This window comes from Lissotriton vulgaris, unplaced genomic scaffold, assembly GCF_964263255.1.
Source record: "Lissotriton vulgaris unplaced genomic scaffold, aLisVul1.2 SCAFFOLD_2134, whole genome shotgun sequence".
Lineage (NCBI taxonomy): Eukaryota > Metazoa > Chordata > Amphibia > Caudata > Salamandridae > Lissotriton > Lissotriton vulgaris.
This window is the reverse complement of record NW_028245013.1, coordinates 211,672-237,975: the sequence shown is the minus strand read 5'-3', so window position 1 is coordinate 237,975 and position 26,304 is coordinate 211,672. Positions and strand designations below refer to the sequence as shown.

The window sequence follows — 26,304 nt, the reverse complement described above, 5'->3', positions numbered from 1 at the left end:
GTAGGAGGTCTAATGAGGACACTTAACTGCGCGTTGTGCATCGCAGTGGATAGTGGAGAAGACGCTGAAACAGCTCTCGACCAATTCCTTGCTGCGTATCCACAGACCCCTCATAGCACCACCAAGTGTGCTCCGGCTTATCTACTTTTCAAGCGGGCCCCACAAGACAGTATTCCGTTTGACCCAACGTGGGTGGAGCGTGATGATGCAGCCGTCCAAGCAAGGAGGGAGACAACGAATCGGAAAGCCAGCGAAGCCCGAAGAGCACAAGAACCTCAGCTAACAGTGGCAGACCGGGTGGTGATCAAAGACTGACACCCCGGGTGGAAGTTCCGACTGCCCTACGTGCCAGAACTATGGGTCGTTGTAAGTGTTCAAGGGACCATGGTCACTGCTCAAAAGGGACAGCAATCCGTAACGAGGAATGTGTCCAGTTTCAAGAAGACAGCTGAGGTGGAGGTGAACCAAGAAGCATCGACTACCAGGACTCACTTCGATTTTCTCCCCTCCTGCCTCGCCCAGCCAGTACCCCACCAGTACCCCACCAGAGACACCTCGGCAGGTCAGCCAAGGTTGTGCTGATAATGCCCAGTCGACCTGCCAGACCACTGCCACCGAGTCGGCCAGGGGTGTCCCGTCCAGTGCCTCGACGGGTCACAGTTCCCGGAGCCAGAAGTATGGGCTCCGCCCGAATCCTGTGCTGAGTCAGCGACTGAAGGACTTTGTATATACGTCTCCATGAACTGGGAGACTTGATGGTCCAGAACCAAAAGAAAGGAGGGATGTAGAGAGCCATCCGGGCCCTCTACTACATTGTGTCCATTTCCATGCTGTTGGACTTGGCCCTTCTGGCAGGTTCACCCCTAAACTTTTTGCTTATGAATGTGAATTGGTGGTAGTGATTTTTGGTTTCTGCGCACTTTCACTGTGTCCCAGTGAAAAGTGCGTGCGCACTCTGAGTGCGTGGAGCAAGGTTGGCCTGCCCTACCCTAGGAATGCATGTGGAATGTATGTGTCCCTGGTAGTTCCTGATGTGTGGGTGTACAGGCTTGAGTTTGGTATGTGCAGACTCGTGTGATTGAATGCTGCGCAAGGATATATGCGGCATGATTGTGTCTAAAGTGGAAATGCCACTTCTAGAAGTGTGCCTGTTTGTGTAATTTGTGTCTGGCTTGTGATTGGCTGGAGCTGGCTGGTGAGCCAGGCTCCATGAGTCATGATGGGTCTGCCCGGTGGTGAGTGTGAGATTAGCATGCTGATGGCTGGGGAGGAGTGCACCTGGTTCCTGAATAGGGCTGTGCTTCCCCCCACAATGCTGGCTCCGCCCCTATGGTGCGTCTAATGTCCCTAGCCCTCTTGACCCCCCTAAACTTTTTGCTTATGAATGTGAATTGGTGGTAGTGATTTTTGGTTTCTGCGCACTTTCACTGTGTCCCAGTGGAAAGTGCGTGCACACTCTGAGTGCGTGGAGCAAGGTTGGCCTGCCCTACCATAGGAATGCATGTGGAATGTATGTGTCCCTCGTAGTTCCTGATGCGTGGGGTGTACAGGCTTGAGTTTGGTATGTGCAGACTCGTGTGATTGAATGCTGCGCAAGGATATATGCGGCATGATTGTGTCTAAAGTGGAAATGCCACTTCTAGAAGTGTGCCTGTTTGTGTAATTTGTGTCTGGCTTGTGATTGGATGTAGCTGGTTGGTGAGCCAGGCTCCATGAGTCATGATGGGTCTGCCCGGTGGTGAGTGTGAGATTAGCATGCTGATGGCTGGGGAGGAGTGCACCTGGTTCCTGAATAGGGCTGTGCTTCCCCACACAATGCTGGCTCCGCCCCTGTAGTGCGTCTAATGTCCCTAGCCCTCTTGACCCCCCTAGCGCTGGGAGCGCCTTACTTTCCCCTCTAGCGCTGGGAGCGCTGTATATGCCTGTATAGCGCTTGGGAGCGCTTTGGTTGTTGAGGCCGGTGCCCACCCGGTATATTCCCTTTAGCTGCTGCCCATGCCGTTTTTTTGGCCGATTTTAAAGTCCCCTGGCAGGTGCCCACCCTGACAGGGACCTTGCGCTTTATTTTCTTCACTAGCTCTTTCAGAGTGCTTTATTGATCATTACAGCCGGTGCCCACCCGGCATTGCACCGCGAAATGGTCCCCGTCGCCGCCCGACCGAACCGGAAGTCAGGCAGGCCGGGGCGGGACCTTGGGACACCAGGAAGCAGCTCGCTGGCCAATCCCGGCGCGGCTTGCCGGAAAGAGCTCCGGCGCGAGGAGAAGAAGCTGCCTGCCGTGTCCTTCCCGGGGCTCCCGAGTGAAGGGGGAGCCCCGGACTGCCAGTATTGAGGGAGGAGCGGAAGTCCTCTAGCCCCATCCGCCGCGAGACCCGGTGAGTGCAGTGAAGGAGAGGAGGGGCGTCGGGGCACATTGCCGGTGCCCGCCCCTCTTCTCCAGCGCGAATGCCTGGGTGATTGGAGGCCCGTGGGGCCTCCCCTGATGCCGAGTCCCCCGATAGCGGCTCCAACGAGTTGGGCATTCCTTTCTTTCGAGCCCCGAGAGGCTCAGCGCACCATGGTATTTACGAGCCTACGAGGCTCGAAGCAGCATTTCCTGGTCCTAGAGTCCCTAGGAGGGGGACTCCAACGTCGGGCCATATTTGTAAGTAGGAGCCCCGAGGCTCCAGGGCCCCATTGTTGTTTTCAGAGCCCAGAGAGGCTCGGGGGCATTCCTTGTTTTTGAGCCCAGCAAGGCTCCAACAACCCCGCCTTTGTTTGTAGAGCCACAGGGGCTTAGAGGGGGCATTTTGTTGTGCTGAGAGCCCAGCAAGACTCAAAGGGGCCAGTCAGTTGTTTAGAGCCCTGAGGGGCTCAGGGGGACATTTTATTTGTTCAGGGCCTGGAAGGTTCCAACGTTGTCCACACCATTATCTACAGCTGCCCAGCACTTCGTGGGCAGCTGCCACGTTTAGGCCCCCTCCCTGACATTGGGACACAGGGCGTCCTAGCCCCCACAAGGCCAGTTGGCCTAGGGACAGTCACAGGTGGTGACTAATGTGATTTTTGCGCAATTGTGTTCTTTGATGCACCTCTGAATGTTGTTTAGGCATCATGTGTTTTCCTTCTTTGCACCTCTGAATGTGTTGTTTATGCATCATGTGCCTTGTTCCTTACACCTCTGAATGTATGTTATGCATCATGTGTTATGTGCTTATACCCCTACAGGTATTGTGATACTTAGGTGGTTGTTCTCCTAGTACAGGTGGTGCTAGGGAGGTCCTGGTTACCAGTAGTTACTGGTTGTGTGCTAAAGTGATTTTACATTCTATGTTCTATATACTAAGTGCTAGTTCTAAAAGTGCTGATTCCTGACAGTGGTCCAGGTGGCCCTGTCTTGTACATATCCCCTGTAAATTCTAACCGTGCCTGTTGGCACATTGTAAAGTGTGTGTTTTTATCTAATGTGTTTTGGTATAATTCAAAGGCTATTTTTATTCATAACCTTGTGTGGAGTTTCCTTTGTGGTGGGCCTTGGGTGTTGTTGCTGGGGTGCGTGCGCAAATACTTATTTCACATCGCCTCCAAGTTTAGCCTTGCTGCTCGCGCCACGTTACCTAGAGGGTGAGCAGGGGTTATCTTGGCGTGTAACTCCCTTGCCCTGACTTACGAGTGGTGGTCTCTGACTGACTTTGGCGCAAGCCCTGGCCAGCCACGGATCCCATTTCTAACACACTCATCCACACACTCCTCAATAAATAGGGGATAAATAAACGGCCGGAGACCGCTCGGGGTCTTCCGGTCACGAGTGTGAAGCAATTGTCTTGTGTGTCTAATTTAAGCACTGCTGCGGCCTAACCTGACCTAGGCCCGCCGCGCTATGCTACATAACCTGCCCTTACACTGTTTTACACATATGTATGATTCGTTGTCTCTGTATTGTTGGTGATGTAAAGTGTTCTGACACCCTACTTTGGGATGAGGCACTATGAAAGAAATTTAACAAATGTGTGCGAGTGGATGTGGAGAGATGAGCCATCGTGCGTGTGAAGTAATGAGTGACTCCATGAGAAAGAAGTCGTTGATTGGAAGGGGGTGGAGGGGGCAGGGTCCGGAGTGGTCACAAACATAGAGTGTTGCACCGGGCCCCTCTAATGCTGAAGTCAACCCTGGCCATGGTGAAATTCCGATCCGTTAATTAGCATTAGATATTCACGCCTGTTAGGAAATCCGCAAGGGCCACAACATTTGGACTTAAGGTTTCTCTTAACTGTGTCCACATAACATCCATATGTTTGCAACATGGTACAGGTAGCAGTTTTAAGCGTACGTACACACACTGATATTTGGAAAAACTACCTTCATGCCTTGAGTGTTTTTAATGTTCTCTGTCAGCCACAAAGTTCATTGTAAGTATTCATTTTCCCAGCCAAAGAAGAGAAGCCTGTCGTACATGTATAATAGGACCAGGGGTACATTTGGTGTTGGGGACCTCGGAGGGTGAATGGTACTGGAATGAAATCTGAGGGCTGCTGGGGTAAGGTAGCTGTGAAAAGGAACCCTCAGAATCAGTACACAGAAAACGGAATTGTAAAATGACTTTGTTGGAAAATGGCACAAACACAAAATATGATGCTGTGGGACCAATTAAATCAAAAGAATGCTCAAACAGGTTTATAAATTACCTATCTGACCCTATTACTTATTCTAGAATAAATCTGTACAATTTAGTATGTCAGTTACCAGCCATTCCCTCAATAAATCAATTGTATCCACTGGATATGTCTTTCTTTTTAGAAACTTTGTTTTATTTTCAAATATTTTGTGTATTCATGTTTTACTGCACGTTCTTTTATATAATATAAACATATATATTACACTATTTACAAACAAATACAGTCAACATACACAAATATCTACAAAGCATTGGAAATAATAGGTTAAACATACACTCATTATTTCTAATAGCCCCTATTGTTTAGATGGATGCTCTATCTCTTATTATCTCAAGAGCATTCCTCATTACACAAGTATACCTTGTCAACACAATATTTGAGAGATCCTTATTCTTTAGTCACTGCTGATTATTATTTGTAAATGAACATAAATTCATAGGGTGTCCGTATCCAAGATTGTCGACGCGTTTCAGCCCATTAACTTGCGGGCCTCATCAGAACTAGGGCTTTTGTATTTGCATAACAAGTATGCTGTACCTACAATGTCAAAAAAGTACTTTTTAAAATCTACATATCCATGTGTCCTTCTTATAATGAATTTATTCATGCTGAACCTATATATACCGGATGTATATCCATGTTTATACAAAACTAACACTCTATCTCATTTCACTCTTATTTCAACATGTCCTGAAGTGACGGCAAGCAAGACTCAACAAAAGTGTCCCAAAGGGCAGTTTATCCTACAAACCACAGTGGTGTGAATACATATATCTAAATAGTGCTACCAACACACCTCAATAGAAAAATAAACCAAAGTGGAACAACCCAGATAAGTGGAAATTACATCAGCCTGGTGCCACAGATTCTCACATACCTATTTCTTTGTTTGTAATTTCACAAATAATTGCTCGTGTAGTGGCTATCTACATGGATTGGGGCGTAGCCTTTCAACTGCACTTCCTTCTCTCTTTTTAGCAAATATGTACCAACTTAAAAATAATAAGAAGGGGATAAAGCGAACGCTATTGCCAATGGTAGCAAAATACTATACAGGTTCTATTCAAAACACTCATTGTCAAGTAATCCAGAGATCCAAAGTATTTAAGCAATTAACTCACTTTTGTGGACTTCAAATGATATCGTCCATGCCGTCTTTGTCACAGGAAAATGCTCCGGGAGTTTATTATTTTAAATGCCACAACCGGGGACTATCGGAATTCTAAAGACAAGACAGGGAGAACGGGCATAAGAGAAGGCGCTCTCCAAAGTCTCCTTATTAAAAATTTATATGCGATCTCCAACGCTTAGAAACCTCGCTTACCTCAAAGGTTCTCTACTGTGCAGCCGGGCTACCGCAAGAACGCCATTCTACACTTCTGCGTTACTACAGGTCACATGGGACGCTGTCATCAATTATATTCCAACTGGTGAAGCTCGAAGACAGACTTCACCTACGCGCACCGACAAGTGCGGGGCCCATACAACGAGCAAAGTTCCTCACTTCACTAGAAAAGGTCCGCCGATATCCACAACCTTCAAAGAAGTTCAGGAAGCCTCCCCAATTACGACCGGAGTTAATCAAATAACAAACACGGACACCAACTATATTTGTCCAAAAATCGGAACATTGGGTCTTTTGTACTAACCAACGGACTAAACCCCAAGTTGTTCTTAAAGCTAAACCATCTATTAAATAATAAACGGGGGATTACCAAATATCAAAACATAATAATAGAAAATAATAAATATAATAATAACCCGCATTGGAGAGATGAAACACTCAGTTTACTCCTATTTAGGATTATAGAGAGATAAATCCTCACTTTACCCCTGCTCTGGTTAATAAGAGAAAGAAAACCTTAAACCCAAAAGTGAATTACAGACAACTGGAGTCATAGAAGCCACCACTCCTCACATTCTGATATGTCAATTCTACATATCAACAATCATACGTGGTCAAAAATCTATACTCGAAACAAATAAAACATGCAAACACATATATATATATAACACATTTAAAACATTTAAAACAGTTACCTGTAGTTCTCATAATTTACACTGTCATATATTACCACCATACTGTCTATAGTTGTAATGAAGCCCACATCTCGTCTTTATCATTGAGACCATCTCTAGCAGTATGATACTTTTCTATAAATCTGGCCTCTAGTTTTTTAAATTTTTTCTGTTGGTCTTCCCCCATAACATTTGATATTACGTTCAGGACTGACCATTGAATCTCCTCCTCAGAGTGACCCTCATCTACATAGTGCTGTACCAATGGAGCCCCATGTACCTTACATTTAATCCTAGACCTGTGTTGTAGTACTTGTTCTTCTATTGTTTGCGTCGTTTGCCCTATATACAACTTCTCACATGGGCATTTTATACAATACACAATGTTTTTGGTATTGCAGTTAGAAAAGACTTTTTGAAAGTGGGTTTGTCCATTTATATCAATTTGTTTGGTGTCAGCAGTGTAATTGCATGCTGTACATGACTGGCAACGGTAATGCCCAACCACTGGGGGCAAACCCAATAAGTTTCGCAAGTCCTTAGTGGGCAATTCCTTGTGGGTATCTGCTCTGACTAGTTGTTGTCTAATGTTCTTTTCTTTTTTAAATGCAAACAGCAGCTTTTCCAAACTTAACGGTTGTATCAATGTCCAGTTTTTTTGGATTATTTTTTTCACTTTATTTGCCTTTGGATCGAACGTAAGAACACATGTTAAGGGGTGTTTCTTTATTGTGTTCTCTTGGTGTCAAAAGTGTTTCCCTTGGAGTGTACCACGCTCTCTTTATTGTGGACTTGACAAATTTTTTTGGGTACCCTCATGCCACTAGTTTATCATTCAGAATACTGGCATTGTGGAAATAGTCTTCTTTGTGGGTATTTTTCCTCCTAATTCGGAGGAACTGACCGTAGGGCAAATTTTCTTTTAACGTTCTTGGGTGACTGCTTTGAAAATGTAACAGAGTATTGCGATCAGTCGGCTTAGTGTATAAGCCAACTGATAGTTCCCCATTGTCATGTTGAACATAGACATCTAGGAAGTTAAGTTTCTCTTGATTTTTTGAAATTGTGAAATTAAACTCCTTTGTTCTCTGGTTAAGCCACATATGAAAGTCATTAAGTTGTATTTCATCTCCATCCCAGATACAAAATATATCGTCTGTGTAACGACACCAATAACCAACTTGAGATTTAAAAGGGTTGGTGTCGCCATAGATCCATTTGGTTTCAAATTCGGACATAACCAAATTAGCAATTTCTGGAGAGAAGCTGCAACCCATTGCAACCCCGGAAACTTGGAGGTACAGAGTATCTTTAAAGTTAAAGAAATTGTTGTTTAGACACAGATATGCTAAAGACACGATGAAATTAGTCGGTACTTGATCGGGACGTTCTCTATTCTCCAGTGCTTGTTCCATCACTGCCAATGCCTCATCTTGAGGAATGTTAGTGTATAACGATTCAATATCGTAAGACACTAACCATTGTTTACTTTGATCGAAAGGCAGACCTTCTATTTGTGCTATGAAATCCATTGTATCTCGCACGTAAGATCTAGTTTCCTTAACTAATGGCAACAAAAACATGTCTATATATTTAGCTGATGGCTCCATAAGTGAGCCACAAGCAGACACAATTGGTCTCCCTGGTGGTTTAATAGTGGACTTATGTACTTTTGGGAGGACATAGATGTTCGGTATTTTGTTGGTAACACTATTCAAGAAATCATACTCGTTTTGGTATATGCAGCCTCCCTTGGTTCCGTCCCTTGTTATTTCTTGTATTTCTGATTGAAATTCTTGTGTGGGATTAAGCTCTAAAACCCGATAATGTATAGGATTGGAGAATTGGCGAGATACCTCTTCTTCGTATTCTTTCCTATCCCAAAGCACAATTCCACCCCCCTTGTCCGCTGGTTTTATTATTACTGCGGAATTCTCAGATAGATTCTTAAGTGCCAATTTTTCTTGTTTACTACAGTTGTTATTGTAGTGAATTTTCTGTTTCTGGAAAATTACTAATTCCCTCAAAATTTGTTCTTCAAATACCAGAATTTGTGTTGGTAAAGCCATACTCTCTGGGATGAAGGTTGATTTATTCCGCAAACCACTGATTCTAATTTGCTCAGGTACTGTTTTATCTTGGAAAAAATGCTTTTAAGCGCACCTTCCTCTAGAATTGTAAAACTTCGGTCTTTGTGTCTACTGCATTTTGTAAGTTAGTCGGTACAAATGAGAGTCCCTTTGAAAAAACTACCAATTCAATTTCTGTTGGTATATAACGAGTTAGATTGTAGATGGGAACTGTTTCTATTTTAGCCATCTCATTTCTACTGCTAATACTTAACATCTGTACGTCTTCTTCCGTGTCCGGAAGGGTTCTTGCTCTTGATTCTCTTAAATTATTGGCGGTGGGAATTGTCCTTGTGGTGGGTACTGCCCTGGTGGTGGTGGGTACTGTCCTAGTTGTGGGAAGTAACCTCCTTGTTGGTTGTATCCTCTCCATGTTTGTCCACCCCCTCTGCCTCGGTACCTGCCTCTGCCAAAAAAAGGTTGTTGTACTCTTGGGTTTTGGAAATATGGATGGTAACTGCCACTAGATCTGTCTGAGTCTGAGGATGTGTCCGAGAACGTTATAAACTTATTCCTGGATCTACCTCTGTATTGCAGATTTAGAGAACTTGGATTGTTATTAGCAGCAAAATCGTCTTTGAGGTAGGGATATATTTCTTCCTGTTTAAAGTTTTTTATGTCTCGTGCAACTTTGGAAATTTTCACATTTGTGGTATGTATTTCAAAATCAGCTATCGTCTTTTGGACAGATTCCAATAATGTCTTTGAGTTTTTTATAGTGCTGTCACCTAATATTTCTTGTTCCAAAGTCTCAATCTCCTTCAGCTCTTCTTCATATAATCTAAATGCAGTTTCCACCGACAGTGCCATCCAGTCAATGGAACATTTTGTACCTACCCCTCCAAATTTACCTAAATATACTTTATCAGTTGTAAATATCACTGGTATATTCCTTACTTGGAGTACCACAGGGATAGTGTGGTTTTTTAAATGTTCTAGTAGGACTTTCAAATGTAGATGTGTGCTAATATTTTTCTTCTTAAGTTGTTTAAGCCTTTCTATTTTGTCAACATTAATTATTTGTGGTGGTGGCTGGTCACCACTCAAAAGCGATGGAATTCTACACAACTTGTCAATTTCTTCTTCCGTATAGCTAACTGTGATTGGTTCTGACATCCCATCTAAACTCAACAAAACTCGGTTCTACAAATAAGGTCAACAAACATGTCACGTATACACACGGATAATTCAAACATAGGTCCAAGCAACTTCTGAACTGATCAATACATTAAAGTAAAAACGGGCAAATGACTATCCAAATTAGCAATTCTAATCATAAATCAAAACTTATATTGTTTCATCAACGACCCTCACACTTAACCATGTGTAATCACAAGCATAGAAAAACAGAATGGGGGGTTTTCCCTCTATAACCCAAAGTGCATCTGGGAACAATATACACAAACACAAAATATGATGCTGTGGGACCAATTAAATCAAAAGAATGCTCAAACAGGTTTATAAATTACCTATCTGACCCTATTACTTATTCTAGAATAAATCTGTACAATTTTAGTATGTGAGTTACCAGCCATTACCTCAATAAATCAATTGTATCCACTGGATATGTCTTTCTTTTTAGAAACTTTGTTTTATTTTCAAATATTTTGTATATTCCTTTTTTTCTTCACTTTCTTTTATATATTATAAACATATATATTACACTATTTACAAACAAATTCAGTCAACATACACAAATATCTACAAAGCATTGGAAATAATAGGTTAAACATTCACTCATTATTTCTAATAGCCCCTCTTGTTTAGATGGATGCTCTATCTCTTATTATCTCAAGATCATTCCTTATTACACAGGTACACCTTATCAACACAGTATTTGAGAGATCCTTATTTGATCCTTATTCTTTAGTCACTGCTGATTATTATTTGTAATTGAATATAATTTCATAAGGTGTCCGTATCCAAGATTGTGAACGCGTTTCAGCCCATTAACTTGCGGGCCTCATCAGGACTAGGGCTTTTGTGTTTGCATAACAAGTATGCTGTACCTACAACGTCAAAAAAGTACTTTTTAATATCTACATATCCATGTGTCATTCTTATAATGAATTTATTCATGCTGAACCTATATATACCGGATGTATATCCATGTTTATTCAAAACTAACACTCTATCTCATTTCACTCTAATTTCAACATGTCCTGAAGTGACGGCAAAGTGCAGTTTATCCTACAAACCACAGCGGTGTGAATAAATATATCTAAATAGTGCTACCAACACACCTCAATAGAAAAATAAACCAAAGTGGAACAACCCAGAAAAGTGGAAATTACATCAGCCTGGTGCCACAGATTCTCACATACCTATTTCTTTGTATGTAATTTCACAAATAATTGCCTGGTGTAGAGGCTATCCACATGAATTGGGGCGTAGCCTTTCAACGCACTTCCTTCTCTCGTTTTAGCAAATATGTACCACCTTAAAAATAATAAGAAGGGGATAAAGCAAACGCGCTTGCCAATGGTAACAAAATACTATACAGGATCTATTCAAAGCACTCATTGTCAAGTCAGCCAGAGATCCAAAGTATTTAAGCAATTAACTCACTTTTGTGGAAATCGGGGCAGCATCTGTGAGGCCTGCAAAAATAACAGGACTACATTTGTCCTTCACTGGGAACCAAACACCCAATTGTAGCGCCTGACTCTCAGAGGGTAGCGGTGCAGAGCAGTCTGAGGCTTACTCAAGGGAGGTGGTTTGGGCTAGTAATCGCCATTTGCAGGTGTGCATAAATAACACTCAATAATTTATTGTCCAGTCTGTTCTTTGCTTTATAAAAGTAAGAGTACATTTATTAAACACACACACTACTCAATACTATGCACCAATTTACAAATATACATAAGCTGTTGGAATTACTTTGTGACATTGCATAACATCTCCACCCCTCCTGAAGGGGGTGGGGTCTAGTACCACCACTCCCATGTGTGCACAACATCTTTCCCCTAATGCAGTTAGTGGATCTTAACCTGAAGCATGGGCCCTGCGCACTGGCACCATCCCAGTGGCCACCCACCCCAGTACTTCAACCAGCATTTACAATAGGTAACCCTGCCTTGGTGACATACAACCCTGACCGAGCATTTCCTACAGACCCTAAGGTATGGACATCTATACCTTAAGGGCTAACAGTCTGGGTTCTTCATCTAAGCGCAGCAGCAAGAATACATGTTTAAGCATCTCTTTAGAGTGACAATACTCATAACATTTGGATATCATTAGAGTGCATTGCAATTACAACCCCTAAAGGCATCACAGATAAAATCACAGGTTTAAGTAAATAGAGTCAGACACCCTAGCAGGAATGTCTAGCCACTTAAATCCACTTTGCTTATGACTCCACATACTTCTCATTAGACACATGAAATTCAGTCCCTCTATGAAGAATAACATTAGTAAAAGCCTTTGTGGTGCAATTACACCTCTCCACCTCCAGGGGATGCCTTTTGCCAGACATCCACCATCTCAGCCCTTCACTTCATGAAGCACTTTTCAATCACCTTCAGCTTAAGAACAAAAGTTTCAGCCCAGAAGGTTTAAAATGCATGTAGAGCCCTTGAGGGGTTATCCTTTTCAAGTCCCCATGACACTTAGGGTGGGACTTTTCTTCTTTGGGCTGGGGAGGCTGCGTTGGTCCTGCAGCTCCCCCTGCCCCTCCTTCAACAAATGAGGGTGGCCCCCTCCTCTAGGGGCCACCAGCATTCAAAACAGCAGAGTTCCTAATGCCTTGCAAGGCATTCTGGGGTGATTCACGCCGATTTCCCCGCATATTAAATGAGCGGCTCTCCCGCTGAGCCGCAATGTGTGCCCCACGCCGCATCTGGTGTTTGTAGGAGAGTCTGGTCCCACCCGGACCCCCAGGTGAGTCATTCAGCTCGGGGAGCCCACCCCCAGCCGATCCGCTGATTTTCTGGCACCTCCTCTCGCTCTTCTTGGGGGTCCCGGTCCCCTCCGGGACCCCGCATGCTCAATCGTTGGAGGGCAGCCTGGGGAACCCACCCCCGGCTGCCCCCGCCGGCTTCCCGCCTGGCCAGCACCCTCTCGTGCTGCCGCGCGAGCCGGCTACTCCGTTCTGGTCTGCCTGCTCCGGCGGGCAGACGCGTGAGGTTTCTCCGGGCCTTGGGGGAGTGGGGCTGCACTCCCTCGGCCTTCTCCTCCGTGTCGGGCCCGGGGATGGGGTCCCGGGCCCCTGGACATCTTCGAGGGAGTGCGGCGGCACTCCCCCAACTCCACCTCACTTCGGGGCCCGGGGATGGGGTCCCGGACCCCCTCGATGACTTTGGGGCCCGGGATGGGGTCCCGAGCCCCTGGACATCTTTGGGGGCCAGGGTGGGCTCCTGGTGCCCCCTGGGGCAATTTTCACGGGTGGGGGGCGCAACGGTGCTCCCCCGCCTACCTCCTTCACATCACCGGGGGCCAGGGTGGGCTCCTGGCCCCCTTCTGGCATCTTCACTGGGGGCGCGACGGCACCCCCTGGCTTTGCTTCTTCCTGGGGCAGCCCCCGGGACCTGACCCAGCACCGGGGGCATCTCTGAGACCGGTGGCGGAGCCCCACACGCTTCGTCGGTGGGCTTCTTAGGGGTCAAAGGTCGCCTACCTTCCGGGGGCCATATCTCAGCCCCTGGGGGTCGGATCTGCCCCATTTACGCGTCTTCTTGCTCCGGGTGGCGTCCCCCAGCCACTGGGAGCACTCTCCCTCATCCTCCGGGTCTCCAAGAGGGTGCATTCTGCAGGGAGTGGTTTTCACTGGCTCCCTGCGCCTCTATTCTCCCTGCGCAGAGGACACTGCTTCTGCGCACCGGTTTTGGTATCTTCTTCTGGCACTGTTAGGGCCCTAGGGGGCAGTCAGGGGGTTCCTCCTTCAAACTGCCCATTGCCAGGCTCCAGCACCTTTCGCCTCTGCAGACCACACCCAGAGAGAGATTCTCTTCCTGTGCAAGTACTTTTTAAAAGTTGAGTAGGGGGCTGGCAGGAAGTCTCTGTGTGTCCTATCAAACAGCGACATATCACTTTTCTGCCTCTGCTCCCTCCCTCTTGTCCAGCCTCTGGATTTGTTCAAAATGGCGTCGTCCAGTGTCTCTGGCCAATGGCTTCTGAAACCCAACTCCTTCCCCCCTCACGTAGTTCAGCTTGGTGCCTGGCACCCAGCGACAGCAGTTGATGGATTGGTTTGTAGCTCCACCTATCTTTTCTCCTTGGAGGGAAGATCTTCGCTCCAGGAAGAAAGGTCATTAATCTAACCTGCCAGGGCCAGACCCCAACCAGGGACTCCGAGAAATATGACATTTCTGGACGACCCAAAAGCAGTACAAATATGACTTTGGACTCTGCAGAATACTCATTTTCACATCCGCTACACTGGACTTTAGTGTGTGTCTGGAATCTGTAGGCCTTGTGGAAGTCATTTTAGCCATGGGCCCCACATCCTCATAGGGGAATAATGAAGTGAAAACACATTAAACCACACTGACTTTCCCTGGCATGTTCCTTCCCAGGGTATAAAGCCTATTCCATGTCACCACCCAATCCTGCATAGGTTCTGCCGCACCATTCACTCTGTAGCTGCTCCTGGACTGCGCACGCTAGGAATCTCCCCTGCGCAGCCCCTACACGTGTGCACACGCATGTACACCCGTGTCGGCATGTAACCAGCATAGTTTCCCATACTCCAGCTGCTGCGCAGTGGCGTAGTCAAGCCATGGGGACACCAGTAAAATCTCCATGCAGACTCCTTCATTATGAGTTCACTGTGGGCGAGTCCCAGATTATGAGGCTCCCCCACAGTAAAAGCTCAATAATTAGGTGCTCAAAAAGTGAAAAATCTGGGCGGCCCCTAGTGTCAGAACCACTTTCTAACACACTTCATTTTGACACTCTTCAAATGTCGCCTTCCAAGACTACATGCCAACCAGCTGTACCAAGGAGCTGTGGTTGCCTGTGTATCATCCCCTGTATGTCTTGGATACAAGTTTTTACATGTGCTTGCGTTTCAGTATGGGTGCAGGGGAAGCACTGAATGTTCTGGTGAAACAATGTTGTCATGTAATCGATGATAGGGCATTAAACCGACATATGGTGAGGTAAGCAAAGCTTTTTTTGGTGAGACAGTGATCTTTCTATCTGAAAGGGTAATGATGCTTGCTGTAGAAAGCACCTGCAGACAATTAAGTGCCCCTTTAAATACAATTTAGAGTTAACGGTGTCTGAACATTACAAATCACCTCTTATATAGCTACACCTGTTTCCTTGGCATAAAAAAAAGTATTCCCGTACTTTATAACTTTTACGGAACGCTAGAAACCTGCTCAGAGTACTGGTGTGTGTTATGGGGCATTCAGTTAAGAGACTTCGTCCATTTTGCAAGCTAACATGGTGTCAGTTCCTGAATATAAACTGTCAGCAGGGAAAATAAATCCTATGTCCGTTTCTCCTCAATGGAAGTGTGCATTAGTAGGGTGTCTTTGCAACGATAGCTCATCTGGGCGCGCACTGAAGTCTGATTTCTTTTGAAACAGATCTTGCCATGTGGAGAGCGTCACAGCTCAACGACTTGCTGAATTCTCCTCTGCCAGGAGCACGTTCAGGTTCATCATTCAAGGGCAGGACGGCAAAGTCTATCTCTTGGTAAGTGTCTCTCTGCTGATACTGATGCACGTAGGCATTCATCAGAGCAATATATTTAGTGCCACTTCTGCTGGACTCCTTATTAATTTACATTTTGAGAAACTAGTAGAAGGCGCAGGAATACAGTCATTTACATCGTGTCATGCAGAAAATGAGATAATAACTAGTTCATTTTTTACATTCAGTTATTACCTTAGTATTAAGGGGAACAATGTGTTCAGGTGGGCGTTGAGTCCTCTCTTCACTATTAATGTAAGGCACCTACCGACATTTGCTTCCTGGGCAAACCATGTTGTAAGTGACTGTACTAAAATCAGAGCTAGTAGCATATACAAGGGTTCTAGATGTAAAACTGGTGCAAATTGTATTTGTGGCCGATTTTAACACTGGTTAAATTGCCCTACTAATGTTTTAACCCCCGGTTATTTCTGAAGTGCAAGTATTTTTTTCTGTTTCTTCCTCCCTACCCCTGCCAGAAGCATGAGCGCTAGATTCTCCACCATCAATATTACCTAATTTTTTTGCGTTGAACATATACTTTTCCTCTACTTCATTCAACTAAAGGCCTTGTAGGTGAGCTAGGGCTATGGAAATGAAATCAGAAAAATTATTCACCAGTTCATTTCATTCGCCAGTTAATTTGATCACTTCTTGCTTTCCTATGAAAAGGCTTACGGGGTAGCTGCCAGCCAGTGGGGTAGCTGTACAAAAACAACGTATAAAGCGGTAAATAAATAAAGTTAAGAAAGGCTACCAAAATACATGGATGGCCCTTAGTGGCTTCAGAACTCTGCTCCTGGTCCACATGAATGTCTTATTATCGTTATAATAGCTACGAGTTAGAACAGATTTAAAGAGCAGTTTGTGTGATTGTTTTGTCGACAGTGAAATCCTTCATGAGTATGTAGAAGGTCATCACATTAAGAACCTCACTTTTTTATCCTCGGTATCCGACCTTGAAATCAAACATGCTGTCTTTCCTTTGATGCAGCCCATGAAACCTCTGTTTATTTCAGAACCTTTAAAAGGTTTTGATTTATAGAGCACTGTATTTCTGAGCTAGAATAATATGACAAGTTAAGTCTGTTTGCACTTATGGTGAATGTACTTTTATTTTCTCTCCACAGCTGTGGCTTTTAAATTCTGACACGTTGTTGGTAGAGACTGCCGGACATGTCAGTGGCAACATGTTCACATTGCATGAAGACAGTTCCAAGCCAAATTCTAGCTCTTTAAAGCTCAGGAATGCTCTTAAGGTCCTTTTCCACCCCTGCACCAAAAACAGGAACGAGGAGTAAGTTCCAGATGTTTTTAAACTGTTACTTTTTGTGTGAATTTTCGATAATTTCTTTTATTTTTCAGTGTTGCGTTGTTTCTTGGGATTGGTGCTTATTCCTTTTAGAGGGCACACATTCTTACTTGTTAATGCTCTTGACTTTGTGTGATACCATAAGTGAACTCCAGCCCCCATTGGTTTTCCTGGCAGAGTTAGACAGTGGGCAGATTTTTAGGACAATACAGCAGCGACGTAGAGAAGTCCTGGAATACGCTCCCAGATTTTGGGCGAATGTTTTGCGTTGTGAAATGCGGGTATGGAGTTAAGGATATGTTAAATCAGACTAAGGTCACAGCATCTGACTTGATCTCTGCATTGTCAGGGTACCTATCTTTTGAGTGGTAGCGGGAGGCCGTGGAGACATGGGTGGCCTTACAACTCGCCCAGCAGAATGGTGCACAGCCACGGGAAGGGAGCAGTGAGGCACTACAATGTGGCAGAAGGAATAACTGAGAGCATCACGCTGTCAAATCTCCAAACTTTCCTGGCCACTTCGAGACACATCTGGAATTGGTAGGACATCAACAATCTGAACAAAAATATGCCCCACTGTTGCATTCAGTAAGTCGTATCTTGTTTTTTCAGCTTTGTGACAGCAGAGGGTGAAAAGCGTTCATCCAAATCCAATCATTTCAAAATCGAAAAAGCAAAAGAAAAGAAAAACAAATACAAGTAGCCAATGGGTTTATTTGCAGGCTTGAGGGCATTTACCTGGGGATATGGTAGCCATTAATTCGAGGAAGTGCTTGGGATGCTCAAGGAGCAAGGGGGCCTTCATAGAGAAGGAGTTGGTTGTTACAGGGTTGGGTGGGGGTGTACCCTACGTGTCTCTAGACCCCCAGCGGGCGTGGCTACTCGCTGATGCTCTGCGACCTGCGCGAGGAGTGTACGCAGCAGCCACTTCTTCTGCTAGGTGGAGGGCTGGTGAGGAAGCATCAGTGGTCGCCAATAGTGAGCAGAGGGGGCTATCACCAGAATGCGTGCATGTACGGTGGCCGTTGTGGAATGATTTCACTTTACGAATACTTTAAGCAATTCAGCAAACATCGACAAAGCCAAACTAAGTACATGCTGGAGCGTAAAGCGGACAGCGCAGAGGTAACAAGCAGGACAGTGGGGCCAGCATCCTGCACCGGGGCAGTGGGGAAAGGTGCAGGGACAGCAAAGGGGGATCAGTAATGCAATCATTACAGTGACATTAGTTAAAGCTCGAAGTAACCATCTGTGAAATACCAGGCTATAAAAAAACCCACCCAGTAAATGGCACTTCATAAAACAATGTCAAAACACAATGACTGAAGGGGGCTGACCATAATCCCTTTCTAGTTGTACTGTACGTGTATGTATCTGTATTCCAACATCTCCAACAGTTATAGCTATCTGTAGCAAAGGCCTAAAACAATTCTTTTCTCTTTACAGTACATCTATTTGTTCGTTTGCCATGTGATTTTTCACTGTACGTTTGAGGTGTATAATAGTCCCTCATGAATTGCAATGTAAACATTCCAAAAGAAGTGGAATGATGCACCAAACAGGCAACAGTATTAGATGAGGCAAAAATACTCTTCTGGGCTGAAATAAAGCTCACTTTATGTATATTTTAAAGAATTGATATCTGTAGACCTTGCTGTCAAGCCAGGCCTAAAAAGAAATGCCATAAAACTAGGAGTCTTAATCACGAGCGATGTGCACAGATCTCGGCAGAAGACATTGATGACTGGAGAATGCAGTCCAACAATGTGACCATGTAGGCACTTTCATTAATAGTGTCAGCAGAGTGGTGCCGCTATTTCGAAATCCTTACACTAGCTTCCTATGGAGTATAGATTTAAATTCAAAGTATGTTACATTACCTTTAAGGCCATACATGGCATTGGAACTCAATTTATAGGCAGGAGATTTCAAAAATAAATTCCCATTCTGAAGCTTGGCTCCTTCTCCACATATTTCCTGAGGATTTTGTGATTCAGGAAAAAACGTACTGGAAGATGCAGTATCTCAGTTGGAGTGCCTTTTTATAAAGTTATTTCCTCTTATATTTACGCAACGTATCAGAATTTATTCAGGAAACACCTAAAGACTTGGCTCTTCTAAAAAAAACTTTTACTGACTTGCCCCATCGCCTGATAATGCCCTCACACCAAGAAACCAATTGGGGAATTTGTGGTATATAAATATTATAAACATAACTTATTACTAACATAACACTATGTGAGTTATCCATGGGGGAGGATGGGGGGATCATTTTTTTTGTGTGTGGCTATTTTGTCCACATTGTACTAGAAGCATGAGTTTGCCTCGGTGGAACTACATACGCTGTGCCTGATTTAAAAAATAAAATAAAAAAAAGAAACCCACAAGTTTAATGCTGCAAGCTGCTGTCTTATTCTCAAGAGCCCAGGATTTACCCACTAGGGTCTATTGACAGGTTTTTACTCACAGGCTTTGAATTGGAGTAGTTCTTTAAAAATAGGTGCGGCTATGCAAAAATACAAACAGAAAAACTGTAAGAAGAGCAATCGGTCAAAATCATATTAGCGAGGTGATTGGCCTTTCTTTGTGTTGTGTAAAACGACTGGATTAGACCGCGAAGGAAAAGTTCAGGCGTTCATCTGCGGCCTCTGAGGAAAAAAAAATGCAGTGCCTCTGCTGCTTGCATTCCAGAAAACTGTCAAAAATCTGATCCCTACAAAACGCCGAGAACCAAATGGTAGCCAGCAGCGCAGTACGAAAGAATCAAACAAACCGGCCAAGTGTGAAGTATAAAGCAAATTATTCTCAGGCTATCTGGACCATTGTAAATGCCAGCAATGAGCAGGCCAGTTTTCTAGAAAATGCCCTCATCCCTCTGTACAACAGCAGCAACATTTTAATGTTATGTGCTGTTTCTTAATAAATTGATTTAGCACAGGTCTTTTTTTCTGTTTTCACCGCTTACACAGTGTTCACATTTTTAAAGTTAAAAAATGGGTCTGTTTTTCAAGTGGGGTGGAAATTCATATTCATGAGCTGAGTTGCAAGATTCTTGCTGTAAAACCCAGACTCTTAGAAAAAGGAACAAATGAGGGAAGTGTAAAGATACAAAGTGCACCTGTGCGCATCTGCCACCCAACCGGATACCCTCAGTACAGACGCAGTATGTTCTGCACTGGGATGAGCAGAACCCAATTAATATGTACACATGTTGCACAAGTGAAGTATTCCAGTAATGTGAGAGATGGGAATGTGAATGGACATAAATGCACGTCAGACAGATTGGATTTACACACATCCACATTCAGATATAAAGAAACAAGTTAATGTTACAGTGGATCCGAGAACATTGACTGGTGGCATGTGTAGCGTCCTCCCCAGCCTGATAGCATATAAATTAATCATGCCAAACACGGAGCGCGGTATTATGTCTTTATTCTCTTGAGTGTAACCTTTAACTGACACGTATTGCGTCATGAATTTTAGAGGCCATTAAGATTTGTCCATTCAGATCCCTTGTGACCCAGTTGGTCAGCTTCGTGATTTCACCACCTTGTGACTACACTACTGACGGGGAACTACTCTGCCTTTATTGTTAGTCTTCTTCAGGACTGATGCATAATAATGTCTTTGAGGATGAGCATACTTCTGTCTGCATTGGTAGCAGCACTTATTTGCTCCAGGGACACAGCTGCAGGAGTGCTGGTTCTCATAATAAAGTTAACATAGGCCTTAGCCATTTTGGAAGGGGTACCCTGGCACTGCATGGGAGTGCCCATGCGGTGCCAGTGGTACCCTGGCACTGCATGGGCACTCAAGAAATGTAGTCGTCAGGTTTTTGATCTTTTCCTGGCTGGTGCACAATGTGTAGTCATACTCTTGCAGGCTCAGCCCTCACCTCTCAGTGCAAGGGGGCGTCTTGGCCTATGGATTGCCAAAGATAGTGAGCAATTCTTGGTGATAAGTAACAAGCGTGAACATTTTCCCATACAGAAGCACGCAAAAGCGTTCACAAGCCCACACAACAGCTAGGCTTTCTTTCTCAGGTTCCGAGTAAGCTTGTTCAGTCTATGACAATCTTCGGCTAGCATAAGCTAAAATACACCTTCCTGTGTTTGCATGTCCACTATGTTGGGCAAAAATCGCCCCCAACCCCAAGGGCTGGCATCCACAATAACCTCTGTTGGCAATTTGGGATCAAAGTAAGCCATTTCACTTTAATAACTTTATTAGAATACCAAAAGTATCCATAAAAGTACAAAACGTACACAGTAAAATAGATGTATTTCATGCTAAAAACACAATACATCAAAACAAAAAACAAAAATCCAGTACCAATGCAACAATGTGCAAAACAGTACAATAATCATTTCTGCAATCTTATTCAGTATTCATGGTTCCACAAACTCGCACCACTACTCTAAAAAATGAACCTACATGGCCATTACCTCTTCATCTACAAGTTGGACGAAAATGTTGAGGGCTGCCCTAAGGTTGTTAAAATTATGCCTTTTTACAGGGGGAAGCAAGAAGTGCCTTGAATACATAGATAAATAGTCATAAATAAAGTAAATCCAGCATTGATTGGCCGGACTTCCCATAGCAGGGCCAAAGCAAAGAGTCAAGATTAACTTTAAAACTCAATTGATAGTACAACACATTTTATTTTACCACCCCAATAGTCGAACAGTAGAATTTGCTCCCAACGAGCCATTGGTCTGGTCAGATACCCTGCAGTCGGGCTGTCCTTATGGGATTCAGATAGGCAGCCATGCTCGTCTTACCCTTCTCTATGGTCATTCTTTCAGTATCAACTAAATTGTTCAGAGCTTACTGTGAAAGTTTTTTTTATTAATACCAAGGTTTCCCTTGGGGTACGTAAAAACATGCTGATAGCCAGTCTTGCGCAGGCTGGATTCCACACTGCCTATCCAGGGAATCTCAGAGCCTTTGCCACAGCGAAGGCAATCCATACTATCTGCAGTAATACTCGCCTCCTTATTTTTCCATACTGCTAACCAGAGTAAAGGTGGGCGGACTCAGATGTAATCTTCTTTATATGGGATGCCCAATTCTCTATGGTAGATTAAGTGTGAGGATGAGATTGGAGCCGCCAGGACCTTTCTGTAAAACCTGTTCTTTTTTCTGTCTGGGGAATGTCACATTATTGAATGCTCCATACTTCTGATCTGTATGTTGCTGTAGGAATACACTGTGTTTTGTACATTTGCAAAAGGGGCATAAGTGTACCCCTGTGTTGTGGCAGGCTGAATAAAGGGCCAGTAGCCTTTGTTAATTTAGTCCTGCAGAGAGTAATATGCGGAGCCCAAGAACCAGTATCAGCAAAAGTTAGGCCTAAATGTGAAAAAGTGCTGTTGTTGCCGACTGTAAGGGTGGAAAACTGATATTTCTTTGGGCCGCAGACCATGATGTAAGATTTTGTGGAATTGGTCTGCAAATCTAATGCATCCATGAAACCATGAATTGGAAGACCCAGGGCTCTTGGTGTGTGTGCCATTAGTACAGTGCCATTCGCATACAGGAGTGAAGGTAAAGGGGAGCTTTTCATTATTGCAACATCTGATGTGATGTTCGTTAAAAAAGGGTGAAGATTGTTGATATATAAAATAAATAGAAGTGGGGCTAAAACACATCCATGTCTCAGTTGACGAAAAACTCCTATGACTTTTGTGACCTTGCTATCTGAGTTTGTTCTAACTCGGACCTTCATATCAATGAGCAAGTACGCTAAAAAGTGCACTAGTGCTTTTTCCATCCCTTGGGCAAGAAGCTTTGAACAGTTAGCACAGTCAGACGGTGAGGTCAAATCCATTAAAGTCAAATATAAGGGAGATTGTTTGATTATGGAGTATTTCCTAATAATCAGGCACAAGTTTAGACATTACTCAATAGTTCCAACACGGCTCCTAAAACCATATTTGCATGGGCGCTAAATAATCTTCTCCTCTGAAGGCTCCTTCATCCTGTTGTACAAGACCCTTCCAAGGGTCTTAACCCTGGTGTCTATTAACACCTTAGCTGCGTGTAAACATTTCTCCCCAGTGCTGCGCTGTCCATTAGAACTAGTGCTGAATGGACGTTCAATGGTCGTGCGCAGCACTGGGGAGGTAGCGCTGCTGACGACCATTGGCCGTCAGCAGCACTTAAGGGGTTAAAGAAATGGGACTGTAACAAACAGGCAGTGAATGATTGCCCTTTTTAGGTCTCGCCTGGTGTTAGCAGCGCGCATGCGCTGCCTTCGCCATGTGAGGGCCTTTTGGAATCAATACGGATTCCATGTGCACGCCTAAGGGTGGAAAAAATGTGCACGCGTATGGACAAGAGATGTGCACGCGCGCGCACATGGCGGCGTGCTTTGCATATGGACAAGAGATGTGCACACGCTCGTGCATGGTGGCGTGCTTTCGCTTTCCCTCCCTCCCTCGATATTGCATGTCATTTTGATGATGTTTGATTTACTTCTGGAGGCTTCGCTACAGCTTTGCGCAGTTTTATAGATGCTGTCTAACTGCTACAGTTTCATGGAAACAAATGCTATAATTCTTTACATTTGTGGTGAGTCTGGATCGGGAGAAAGCGCCAGCGAGAGTTCCCAGGACTCAGGTAGGCTGTTGCTGCCCTGGGCTACGCCGGCGGAGGCTGGAGGCGTGGCGGGCTGACTCAGCTGCTTGCCCAAACCGTCTCTCTTTGTCTCTGCCAAGCCTCTGCCTCAACGTCTCCCACAGTCTCTCTCGGGTTCTCTATGTACACCCATTTATCTCTCTTCTCGTTACATCTCCTGACCTCTCTGGAATTTGGTCTGTGTATCTCTGTCACCTTCTGTATGTCTCCACGTCTCTCTCACTGTGTATCTTCTTTGTCCTTCTCTTACATTTAGTGTCTCTGTGTACCCTTTTCGCTTTGCACGCCTCTCCTTGCCTGCCTCTCCATGTCTTCTCTTTCGTAGCTCAGTGTTGCTTTGTGTGTCAGTCCTGCTTTCTCTTTAGACCCCACACCGCGCCCTGTCCGCTCAGCTTACAGTATGTATATGATTACTGCTGGGAAAGGAGAGATTCACCCTCTGTAACTTGCTTCTAAACAGGCAGACACATTCAACAAGCATTGAAAATGCAATAGGTCTTGCCTTTGAATAAGTTAAAGCCATATGCTTTGCTAATGGTATTGTATAGCAAAGCAAATGGCTTTAACTAAATGAAAGGCGAGACCTATTGCATTTCTATTGTTTGTTAAAAATGGGTACTATGATGGAAGTTGTCCACGAGCTAGGTGGTGGGCAGTGAGCAAGACTGTTAAAAACATTAATCAGTAAAGGTGCCCAGAACTCAGGGCTGTACTTGGAGATAGATTAGTACACCATCTGGGCCAGGGACCTTACCTTCAATGCTCTGGCCTATAGCATCTTCTACCTCGCTCAAGGTTGCTAAGATTTCGCTGAAATTGGCCCCCGCTTGAAACTTGAGTGGCAGCATAAATTCTTGTGAAGTGTGCCTCCCATGTTCCACTGTTAATGTGACAACTATTCGGGGTTGCTACTTGACTCATGTGCTTCATATCTGATAGCCCCCTCAGAACAATTTACTGTTCTGCAGATAACATCATTGAGTCCCATTCAATCAATCAATCCATCAATCAGAGGATTTGTAAAGCGCACTACTTACCCGCAAGAGTCTCAAGGCACTGGGCGGGGGGAGCCGCTGCTAGTAGTCGAAGAGCCAGGTCGTGAGTAGTCTCCTGAAGGTCTGCGGGTCTTCAGTTTGTCGTAGGAAGAGAGGGAGGGTGTTCCAAGTCTTGGCGGCATGTTGGGAGAAGGACCTGCCCCCGGAAGTGGTTCTGTGGATGCGTGGGACGGCGGCCAGTGACAGGTCAGCGGAGCGGAGTTTCCTGTTGGGTACCTACAACGAGAGTCGGTTGTTGAGGTAGGCTGGGCCGTTGTTGTGGAGTGCCTTGTGAGCGTGGGTAAGGAGTTTGAAGGAGATTCTTCTGTCAACGGGGAGCCAGTGCAGGTTTCTCAGGTGGGGTTGATGTGGTCTCGGCGCGGGACATCGAGGATCAGGCGTGCAGAGGAGTTCTGGATTCTTTGAAGTCTGTTGATGAGCTTGGACGGGGCTCCGGGGTAGAGGGCGTTTCCGTAGTCGAGTCTGCTGCTGACGAGGGCGTGGGTGACAGTTTTCCGTGTGTCTGTCGAGATCCATCTGTAGGTCTGCGGAGCAGGCGGAGAGTGTAGAACAAGGTGGAGGAGACTGCGTTGACTTGGTTGGTCATGCTGAGTTTCGAGTCGAGGATGAATCCTAGGTTGCGTGCGTGGTTGGTTCGTGCAGGGGGGGTGCCCAGAGATGCGGGCCACCAGGAGTAGTCCCAGGCTGCGGGGTTGGGCCTGAGGATGAGGATCTCCGTCTTGTCAGTGTTCAGTTTGAGCCGGCTTTCTTCCATCCAGTAGGCGATGGCCTTCATACCACGGTGGAGGTTGGATTTGGCGGTGAGGGGGTCCTTGGTGAGGGAGAGGAGCAGCTGGGTGTCGTCGGCATAGGAGATTATGTTGAGGTCGTGTTGTCTTGCGATGCGTGCGAGTGGTCCCATGTAGATGTTGGATAGCGTTGGGCTGAGCGATGATCCTTGCGGGACACCGCAGATGGTCTTGGTGATTCCGGAGTGGAACGGGGGGAGGCAGACTCTTTGGGTTCTATCGGAGAGGAAGGAGGTGGTCCAGTCCAGGGCCTTGTCACGGATCCCTGTGTCGTAGAGGCGTGTGCGTAGTGTGTGATGGCAGACGGTGTTGAAGGCAGTGGAGAGGTCCAGGAGGATGAGGGCTGCTGTCTCGCCGTTGTCGAGTAGGATTCTGATGTCGTCTTTGGGGGCGATGAGGGCGGTCTCGTTGCTGTGGTTCCTGCGGAAGCCTGACTGGGAGGGGTCGAGGATGCTGTTGTCTTCTAGGTAGCGGGTGAGTTGGGTGTTGACGATCTTCTCAATGACCTTTGCTGGGAATGGAAGCAGGGAGATGGGCCGGAAGTTCTTGAGGTCGCTCGGGTCCGCATTGGGTTTTTACAGTAGGGCGTTGATCTCGGCGTGTTTACAGCTCTCAGGGAAGGTTGCGGTCTCGAAGGAGAGGTTGATGATGTTACACAGGTGGAGTGCGATGGAGCTGTCGGCTTTGTTGACGATGTGGTGGGAAGTAGGGTCAGATGGGGCGCCTGAGTGGATGGTGCTCATGGTCTTGATAGTGTCCTCGGTGTTCACGTTGGTCCATGTGGTGAGGAGGTCGTGGTCGGCGGGGATCGGTAGGTCCGGTGTGATGGGGTCGGCAGGGTTAATCCGAGGGTTGAAGCTGTTGTGGATGTCGCTGATTTTGCGGTGGAAGAAGGCAGTGAGGGCGTCGCACAGGGCTTGGGAGAGGGGGATGTCGTTGGTGCAGGAGTTGGGGTTTGAGAGTTCCTTTACGACGTTGAAGAGCTCCTTGCTGTTGTGTGCGTTGTTGTCGAGGCGGTCTTTGAAGGAGGCCTTTTTGGTAGTCCTGATGAGGTGGTGATGG

The 26,304-nt window shown here is 45.4% G+C and overlaps 1 protein-coding gene across 1 annotated transcript in view; it reads left to right on the top strand.

The window, feature by feature from the left end:
- UBE3D (ubiquitin protein ligase E3D) overlaps positions 1 to 26,304 on the top strand; it is a 196,563-nt gene that overhangs the window by 35,570 nt on the left and 134,689 nt on the right. Inside the window, exons 5-6 of the mRNA XM_086948984.1 lie at positions 15,340 to 15,448; positions 16,576 to 16,742. Coding sequence (XP_086805110.1) covers positions 15,340 to 15,448; positions 16,576 to 16,742 — 276 coding nt within the window. The remainder of the gene's footprint in view (positions 1 to 15,339; positions 15,449 to 16,575; positions 16,743 to 26,304) is intronic.